This window comes from Hyposmocoma kahamanoa, unplaced genomic scaffold, assembly GCF_003589595.1.
Source record: "Hyposmocoma kahamanoa isolate Upper Pololo Valley unplaced genomic scaffold, ASM358959v1 93386, whole genome shotgun sequence".
Classification (NCBI taxonomy): Eukaryota; Metazoa; Arthropoda; class Insecta; order Lepidoptera; family Cosmopterigidae; genus Hyposmocoma; species Hyposmocoma kahamanoa.
In genome coordinates this window covers 1,503-12,029 of record NW_020654840.1, presented here as the reverse complement: position 1 = coordinate 12,029, position 10,527 = coordinate 1,503, and the positions used below count along the sequence as shown (strand labels likewise).

Genomic DNA, 10,527 nt, shown 5'->3' with positions numbered 1-10,527 from the left:
TTCATCTACCATTTTCCTCGCTATAGTGAGCTGAAAAGTTATGTGTTTCGCTCGGCAGCAAAATTGTTTTGCTTCTCGTGTCTTGAAACCCTCGCTACGCTCAGGAATCTCCTTTTTCGCTTCACTCGTGGTTCAATCTTAGCTTCCTTGGCTTGCTCAGGTTTCATTCAAAGCGCTCTCGTCAAACAACAACTTTGCAGCCTTGCATAACAAATAACTATTAGTATATTTTCATTGGGCCGTTAGCGCTTTTTCCATTCTAGTTTACTGGGTTTTAGGAGATTAGTAGCAGAAGAGCTCATTGTGAAAGAGTACGTCCAGGGAAGTACTGCCACCGTACCTATTTCTGCCACCAAGCAGTAAGGGTGCTGGTGAAATTACAGGCACATGAGACTTGTCAACTTACGTCTCAGGGTGACGGGGCATCATCATCACTATCAGGCGCACGACTTGCCCTTCACTGGATATTATAAAACAAAAAATAAAATTACATGCTGTTTAGTTCTATGGCTCAGACATATATGGCATACATAATAATATATACATAATGGCTTATTACCTTATCAGGTGCTAAATGGTTCAAGCGTCGCAAGATCCTAACGCCAACCTTCCACTTCAACATCTTGAAGAACTTTGCCTCCGTCATCGAGGAGAAAAGTCGCGCTCTGGTGTCCAAATTGAAACAGCAGCAGAATGAAGTTGACGTGTTCTCAGTCGTCAGTGACTTCACGCTTGATACCATTTGTGGTAAGAATATCTTGTCATAGTCATTATCAGCTATTATACGTCTCATTGCCGCCATCTTTGAGGTCCCGGATTCGATCCAGCCGGGTCAATGTAGAAACTACATTTTCTATATTGAGTGTTTATGGTACTGTCGTTGTTCCCGATTTCCATAATATAAGTACTTTAGTTACTAATTTTGAATTCAGAGTGACCTATGTGATGTTGTCTACTATATATATACACGGGTCTCGAGCTGAGGACCCGTAGCTCAGTTGGTAAAGAACAATGCTACGGTGCAGCAAGGACGTGGGTTCAAGTCCCACCGGGACTACGAAATTTTCCTGTATATTCGATCTTTGTAATCATAATCACAAGATCATTATATATAAATATTAAATTTAATTAAAATATAAAGAAATTAGAGATTTAAGTGTTAAATTATAAAGAAATTATAAATATAAAAGTATAAAATGACAAAGAGCATCCGCATCCGCCTTACGGGAAAAGTGGAATGGTGTGTCGTCTAGGTCTCTGTTTTTTTTATACGTAGCGTAAAGATGACGTCATTTAGTAGCGGTGAACAATTTAGGGCGGTTACACGCGCGCGATTTTAAGCAGCGATGCAAGCGCGCGACAGCATCGATACAAACGCGCAATTGCATCTCTACACTTTAGATTTATGCTCTGGCCACACAAAGGTGGCCGCGGAAGTGTTTCGGGCGCGGAAATTTTTGTAATGTACGAATTTATATGAACACACGGCGGCCGCCTCTGTGTGGCCTGAGCATTTATAGGCGGTTGCATCGATGCAATCGTCTATAAATCGCAGGTGTAGCGATGCATCCCTGCTAAAAGACTTCGCCGAGTGTAGTGCAGTTGATATAACAACAAATTAACGCTCGACAGATATAATTAATTTAAGGTATAAATATATTTGACATATTTTTGCCTGATGTAAAGTATTATTGGGTAGGTATAATGAACGATTGATATAATAACTTTCACTCTAATATACCGATGGCATAACGTAAATTATATGTAAACATTTCAGAAAAAAATGTTCAAGTCAAGTGAGTCAAGATCAAAAACGAAGTTAAAAAAATTCTTACTTTTCATAGATTTCTCACAGATGGCGCTACAGCAACAAGTCGTTAAAAACAAAAAACAAAGATCTGGAAAAAATCGTGAGGTTTGTTAGTTCGTTTCGTGGCATCGGTTCGAATCAAAGGACTTTTTTCTAAGTGTTCTTCTAATTAATTATAACAAACTAGTGGAGTAATTTCACAAAAAATAATTGAATATCATGGTGGTGAAACTCTTGACATTCAATAAAACAATTAAAAATTGTTACGTTATTTTAATTTTTACGGTTCTGTGAAGTAAGCATTTATAACCTCAACAGAGACGGCTATGGGAACCCAGCTAGACCACGACAAGTCAAAAGCCACGGTGGAGTACAAGACTGCTGTAATCGAGATTGCAGTCGCGGTAATGGATCGCGTGGTGAAGTTCTGGCTCCATAATGACTTTGTCTACCAGATTCTACCTGTTGGGCACCGGTTTAAGCAGGTAAACTTTCTTATCATGTCAAGGGACGCGATGAACAAGTAGTGGCTTGATGGGAAGCGACACGCCTACTCATGAAAGCCTTTTTCGTACTCCTGCACTTGATTGTGTCAAATATAATTACATAAGCCGTATCACAAAGGAGCTTTTTTAGTTTTGAATCAAAATTCTATTGTCTATAGTACTCGCTATTGAAGTGACTGTACTATAATGTTTGGTCTATTTCTCTTTTTACTGTAAACAGCCCTATTTATTTAGTAATAATATGGTCCCTGGTTTTTATTTTTTGTTTTATTATTATTTTTTATTTACTACGCAAATAAATAAAAACCAATACTGCCAAACTAGGGGGTCGATTCAGAACTTGCGATAACTCAGACGACGGTACTATAAACACCCAAACCAGAGACAATATACAAAATGTAGTTTTCTACATAAGGTCAAAAATACAGTGATGTGGAAGGTCTGTTACAAACTATAACGTGACAGAAACCTACATCTAACATATGACATGGATGAGTTATAGTAAATACACACATTGTCACACGCATACGTGAAAAGGCACACACCCATAAACAATCATTAAAATTCTTGTAAAGTCTACTTGGGAAGAGCGGGGTCTCCTGACACTGGTATCTATATACTTAAAAGGAGTATCCAGGCCACTAGTCTCCGTTATATCTTTTGTTAAAAAAATTTAAATTTTGCGTTTTGTATTATTGCATTGTATTTTACATTGAACCGGCTGGGGATCGAACCCGGGACTTCAGAGATGGCGACATTATGATAACCGGTGTGAAAGCGACTAGACCACAGAGTTCGTCGAAAATCATCACCCCAATTTATACGATCCCACGTCAGGGCAGGGATCTCCTCACCGCGGGTTGGGGACTTGACACGTTTTCCGAGTGACTCAGACTTTACACGTTTCATTTACCGAAAAGCTCATGGTAAATAGCGGGCTTTACACAGGCACACTATCGCGCGTGATAGAGTAAACGTGCGCGATTGAGTAACGATCTTGGAAGGAGAAGGGAAAGACCGCTCGCTTGCCACTCACGATTGCGCGTGTAGTCCTGTACGCTCCTAGATCACTATAAAATCCCTGGGTAAAGGGGGTTAATTCAAATTTAGGCCTCTGCTTGATAGGTTGTAAGTCAAACCAATACGTAGGCTATCACGGCTTAATGTAAAGTGATAGTAGTCAAATTTTAAATGTGTTTTTTTTCTAGGCCCTAAAAAAGGTCCATAGTTTTGCAGACAACGTCATATTACAAAGGAAGAAACAGAAAGCTGATGGAGCTGATTCTACTACGATTGAAGAAGATAATATTGGGAAGAAGAGACGAGTGGCCTTGTTAGACTTACTGCTGGAAGCTGAGAGTAAAGGAGAAATAAATCTGGAAGGAATCAGGGAAGAGGTTAATACGTTTATGTTTGCGGTAAGTGCAAACCGTGTTATTATATGAAAGTTAACAGAGTTTGTTCAGTTATATGTATGTACAGTTGTATGTGGTTGGTTCAATATTAGGGACTCACCACATTTATACATGTAATCGCCTTGAGCCGGCCAGAAAAATTTTTAACCCAAGCAATAAGAGCAAAATCAAATAAGACATTACGCGTTTCGCGTGGGCGATCTGAGCGGAATATCATATTAACTTTATTATTATTTTATGATATCAAGTGACACGACGAACAAGTCGTGCACCTGGTGTTAAGCGACATGCCTATCCGCAGCAGTTGCAGTGCCACTCAGAGCTTTAAATCGCAAAGATCCTTAGGACACAGAAACTGCGCCTGTCACCCAGAGACATAAGTTGACAATTCTAATGTGCTTGCAATTTCACCAGCACCCTTACCCTTCAAAACCGGTACACAGCAATGCCCACGTTACTGCTTGGCGGCAAAAATAGGGAAGGTGGCAGTACTTCCCCTGGCGAACTTTTTCACAGGGAATTTAAAGGGTAAATGTTGCTAGTCTCCTGGGCATGGTGTCCCAGGGTACGGCCCTCAGAGGAAATTTTCTATATTCAAATATTATATCTATGGTTGAAGAAAAGAATTGTTTGCGTCATTTATATAGCATCTGATTAGAAGTTAGTATAAGTGGAATGAAAGTTGTCAGTTCATAGTCGATATTTAAACAGTATATATAATATACAATATCTATCTATACCTAAAATGGACACTACGCCGACATAATTTTTGGATCGGTTCTGTTTTTATTTTGTTGTTTTTTGTTTCTGTACTTTTTCTTTTACACAAAATTCGTTATTTTTTGGAATTTTGTTTTTTTTCACAAAATTTGGGGGCATAATATTAGTAGATAAATACTTTTGGCTGTTTACGAAAATAACTGAAAATGACCAAGAAATAAAGTTAAAGATATGTATAAAACTATAAATTATTTGTCATTTAATGTGTACAAATGTTTATTTTTTGCTTATTCTTCTCATAATATATTTAACTTTTAATTACTTTTTTTTATCTCGTATTTTAGTTTACGTATTTTATTGTTTCAGGGTCTGGACACCACAGCTACTGCTTTGACTTTCGGACTTATGTTACTAGCAGACCACGAAGAAGTTCAGGTATATCGAGTTCTTACGTTTTCGCGTTTGCTACATATAGGAAATGAAACCTAGTCGTTTGTTATTATTTCTTTTTTTTAACAACATTAAACGGGACGAACAAGTCGTGCACCTGATGGTAAGCTACACGTCTATCCATAACAGTTGGAGTAAGGAGCTCTGCTGCTTCTAAAATTTTCTTTTATTATACTATGTTATTTTATGTTCTCTTATTTATACTATGCTACAACTGTTATTTGTACCTGTTCATGTAGTTATTTCATATTTTATAATAAAAATATACCAAATTTGTTAAATTTTCAGGAGAGAATATACGAAGAATGCCGACACATATTTGGGGATTCTGACAGGATAGCCAGCATGTCCGACCTCGCCGAGATGAAGTACCTGGAGGCAGTGCTAAAAGAGACTTTAAGGCTGTACCCGAGCGTGCCTTTTATAGCCAGGGAGATCACGGAGGATTTCATGATGGGTGAGTTCTTGTTAGTTTAGTCCACAGATTTACAAACTTTATAGCTCGCCGCCCGTTTAGGCAAGACAAAAAAATATTAACGCCCACCACCACAAAAATAATTGAAAACACGTATTTTTCATATCAACTTAACTTAAAAACAATCTCTGGGAAAACATATATATATTTGTAGGAGTGGTAGGGACGCCTTACCACTCCTACAAATATATAACTCGATTCCCGCCGGCTTCCTAAAACTTTTCAATACGTAATTTACTATTATGGTACACAATTTAAATGATGAATAAGTTAATCAGTGAAATGAAGGGTACTGTATATTATCTTGTGTGCTAATAAGTGTTTTGCTTAATATAAGCAAGTTGTCTTTGTAACGGCAAAATAAGTTTTTGTTAAGATGGGTGTTTTTGTTTAGACCGGCTTTACTAACGACTATTTTCATGCATCGGCACTGATTTGTGGTGTAATTTATATAGATAAATCAGGTGATTTTTTTTGGAGATCGTACTAGGCAATTAAACCTGTATTACTAGAGCTCACCAGACCTTTACCCTCTCAAAGTAGTCTTAATTAAAGCCAATAATCTTAAAACAAAAAAGAATATATTATTGAGCAATAAAAATTGTAAATATTTACAATATTTGAACGACATTGCAAGGAAAAAAAACTGATGAACTGAAAACCTCCAGGAAAGCGTACATAAGGTCATAATATATATTTTTACTTTTTATTAGGAAATTGTTATTGTGTTTTTGTGCACTTCGTAGTGAATATTGGCAAAGTAAAAAAAGCTATACAATGAATCATACACCGGCACAGAAATTTTCGGGCCTAAATGACGTGGAGGAGTTTCTGGGCCAGTTTGAGGCAATTAGCGTGATAAATAACTGGTCGGATGGGCAAAAAAGATATGTAATTGCGACGTATCTGGAAGGGCCAACCTTGCAGTGCAACTAATTAATATTCACGGCCATTTATGTAATATAAACACCTTCCAAACTATCGATTAGCGCCGTCTTGATATACGACGGGATTTTGACCTTTTTCATAGTTACAATCTGTAGTATGGATTAGCAATCCTCTCGAGTTATTGGTCAATGGTATTTAATAAAGAATATTATGTTTTCATAGGAGACATTCTCATAAGAAAAGGCGTAGAAGTCGGCATTCATATGTACGACCTCCATCGAAGATGGGACCTCTTTCCAGACCCTGAAGAGTTCAAGCCTGACAGATTCCTGAGTGATGAGATCAGACATCCTTATGCTTACATACCTTTCAGCGCTGGACCGAGAAATTGCTTAGGTATAGTAACAATCATAATTATCAACTTATATACAATGCCCCCGTAACATTCCGCCGTGATAAAGCTATTATATCCACATTTAGCTGCCAAATTCGATTGATAAATTTTATCACAGTAGCTAACATGGCAAGCACCGCAACGTCATATTTTTGTCGCGTCACGAGCGCCGGCGACCAATGGCTCCAAAAGAATATCGTAATGCCAAATATGGCTGCAAGGTCACAGCTAATTTTAAAACATTTTGACAGTTCTGCACAGTAATTTATCAACGTAAAAATTGAGCGCGACAAACGAGATAAATGGAAATCATAAAAACTAACAAATTGACATATGTATACATATAAATTACGAGCTCTGTACCTCACCTACGGTGGGGTCGGGCTCGGCCAGCGGCGCGTGGTCAAGACGCGAGACAAGTGAAAATGACAAATCCGCACGTGTATCAAACGACGTTTGCGAAAAAAGTAAAATAAAACAGTATTTAAAAAAAAACTCATTTTCTGCTAGTAAATTAAAATAATGATATACAACCACTGCAACCACTGCGAAACAGACACTGCGATTTATCCAACTTTCGGCACGATTTGTAGTGCGAAAAATACCACGTTTTGAGCAACTGTATTAAAAAAACATTTTGTTATTAATACAAAGATCGAACACTCAGAAAAAATTCTTTGATCCGGCCGGATTCGAACCGACGTCTTCTAGTTTACCGTGTCAGACGCTATACCAACTAAGCCACGGAACGAACCAGCGAACCTCACGAATTTTTCATGTGCTTACGTCATGTTTTTGTATTTAGTTTTTCAACGACTTTTTAGTCGTAGCGCCATCTATGAGAAATCCATGAAAGATTTATCACCCAGTTAGTACCTTTACAGCTACCAGTCCTGGCGAAAGATGTCGCTATTCAGTGTATTTTAAATTTTTATTAAATTGATATTCAATCAGTTTTTGTGAAATTACTCCACTAGTTTTTTATAATTATTAATGCGAAGATCGAACATTCAGAAAAAAATCCTTCGATCCGGTCGGATTCGAACCGACGTGTCAGACGCTATGCCAACTAAGCCACGGAATGAACCAGCGGACCTCACGAATTTCTCTATGTGCTTGTTGTTCAATCTTTGTATTTAGTTTTCAACGACTTTTTAGTCGTAGTGCCATCTATGAGAAATCTATGAAAGTATTTCCTCATCCAGTTAGATATAGCTACCAGCCTAGAGTTGTCGCTATTAATTGTAATTGAATATTTATTGAATTGATATTCAATTATTTTTGTGAAATTACTCCACTATTATAAGTACAAGCAAAAATAAAAATTGATGAGGTGCAAATTCGAAATGTATCCGGAGGTAAATTTTTTCTTTTGTTTAAAAAAACTGATGTTTTCAACTGTTTTTCGTTCATCTACCATTTTCCTCATTATAGTCTGGTGAAAAGTTGTGTGTTTCGCTCGTCAACAAAGTTGTTTTGCGTCTCGTGCTTGAAACCCTGGTTACGCCCAGGAATCTATTTTTGAACCATGACCGAAGCGAGTTCTTAGCATCCCTCGCTTGCTCAGGTTTGAATAGAAGCACTCGCGTCAAATAACAACCTTGTATCCGTGCAGAAAAAATTACTATTTCTTTCTTTTGTTATTTCTACAGTGAAGTAGAAACGTAAACAATATGTATTTTTTGCGTTGTATCATAAACGTTATAATCTCCTCGAGTTGATAAAGTTTAAATTAAGTTTCAAGTTTCTGGATTGACTTCACAGCATAAGATTTAACTTTATAAATGTAAACTGTTGATAGCTTTGTTTAATATAACTCATCTGGAACTAATCCTCAATTTCAAGTTTAGTTTATGAACCAAACAATTGCCCTTCAAATTTAATATCTCGCAGGTTATTGCCCTTTTCCGTGTTGCCTTGGTTATATTAATTCCATATACCTGCACCTTTAAGGGTCTTGACTAGAAGTTTTGATTGGGCTTAGTGAAATCCTCGCCTGGGTCTATAGAGATTGTTTCGAAAAATAAAAAAAAATGATAACAAGATTGATGACCAGATCAATGGTTCCCAAAGTGGTCCACATCAATCCCCAGGGGTCCACTCCATTCTACAAGGGGTACACGCAATATCCAAAGTGATAATTATCATTGATAGATAGATAGATATACACTTTATTGTTCACACGCAAGAGCAAGACCAGTACATAAACAACTCAAAACTAATGTTCGCAAAGGCGGTCTTATCGCTAAGAGCGATCTCTTCCAGACAACGTTTGAAGTAGGGGTAAGGTAATCGGAGCGGGAGACGTAGTGTGCCAATGTACAAATAAAAATTAATCGTATAAATAAATAAAAAAACTTACATTGTAATTTATCAAATATTTAATAAATAACGATATGTTATAGCTACAAAAATATATGCATGTATAAATATACCTAACTAAACTTTTATTTACTAATAAATATATACACGTTGCAGACTAGGACCGTGTTAGAAGATATTTACGCAATCCGATTTTGAAAATAGGGAGCGGCTGAGAATGTTGCATTTCAGATCATTTGGGAGATCGTTCCACAATTGTGCAGCTATAATCGTAAAGGAATCTTTGTAATACTCAGAGCGGGTGAAAGGAGGCTTCAGTAGGTTATCCATTTTAGTTCAAAAATGTGGTCATCCGCGCGGAAACGAAAACGTTCTTGATAATTATTTTAACATAGAGTTCATAGGTTTTCGCGACTGTTACACTTATGAAAAATAAACTATTTTTTCACCTTACAGGTTCCATGGTGACAGCTGACTATGACTAAGTCAGTCGTGACCGTGGGACTCGTAAATGGCCCGAAACGCTGGTTTATTTGAAAAAGATCCGAAATTACTTACGACTTACGGAGCCGAGACTTGGAATATGACAGTAAAACTGACTCACAGACTACACGTCGCTCAGCAAGCTACGGAAAGGTCTATACTGGGTATCGTTAAGGAACAAAGTACGGGACGAAGTTGTATGATAAGACTCTTTAGTCTTGTGGACATCGTCCAGAAATGTAGCAAGCTGAAGTGGCAGTGGCTGGCCACATCTGTGGCGGAACCGTTGAGCGATGAAGTGGACGGGTTCCTTTTTTTTTTTTTTTTTTATACCTGACAGGCAAATGACTCCACTCTACCTGATGTTAAGTGGAAAGTGGTATCCAAACGCGAAGGAACCTAGTGCAGCGATGGAATCCTCACTGCACTAGCCGCCTCCACCCTGCCTGCCTACAATATGCCTCTTCACGCCTCGTTTGAAGGACCCCATATCATAAGAGGGAGGGAAGACATGTGCCGGAAGGGAGTTCCATTTGTCAACCGTGCGGCAGAGAAAGGAGCCACCGAACCTTTTAGTACGCGATGGAATGCGGCAGGTAGTGAAACGGTGACTACGAAGGCCAGCACGCGTGCTTCTGAGCAGGAACGGGGAAGGGGGGATGAGGTTGAACAGCTCCTCAGAGCACTCACCATGGTACATGCGGTAAAAGGCGCTAAGCGATGCAACATCTCTACGCAGTTGCAGAGGTTCAAGGCGTGATGAGACCTCTTCGTCGCCTATAATTCTAGTAGCACGACGCTGTAATTTATCCAAGGCATCGAGTAGGTACTTGGCGGAGCCGTCCCACAAGTGCGAACAATACTCAACGCAAGACCGGACCTGTGTTTTGTACAGCAGGCATAACTGGTCCGGCGTGAAAAAACGTCGCACCTTGTTCAGGACTCCGAGTTTCCGTGAGGCTGTTTTGATCACAGATTCGATGTAGCTCCTTGGATTCAAATCACAGCAGATTTCCATACCGAGCAAGGTGAAACTGCTCTGAGGTGAAAGTGCTGTGCTCATC

The 10,527-nt window shown here is 38.5% G+C and overlaps 1 protein-coding gene across 1 annotated transcript; it reads left to right on the top strand.

The window, feature by feature from the left end:
- Positions 1–554: 554 nt before the first annotated feature.
- LOC113237716 (cytochrome P450 4C1-like) lies at positions 555–6,660 on the top strand (the record flags this gene model as incomplete). Its single annotated transcript, XM_026474299.1, has 6 exons — positions 555–747; positions 2,129–2,295; positions 3,525–3,734; positions 4,818–4,886; positions 5,190–5,358; positions 6,487–6,660. Coding segments are annotated over 6 exons (982 nt in total), but the record flags the coding sequence as incomplete, so codon positions are not given.
- Positions 6,661–10,527: the final 3,867 nt, after the last annotated feature.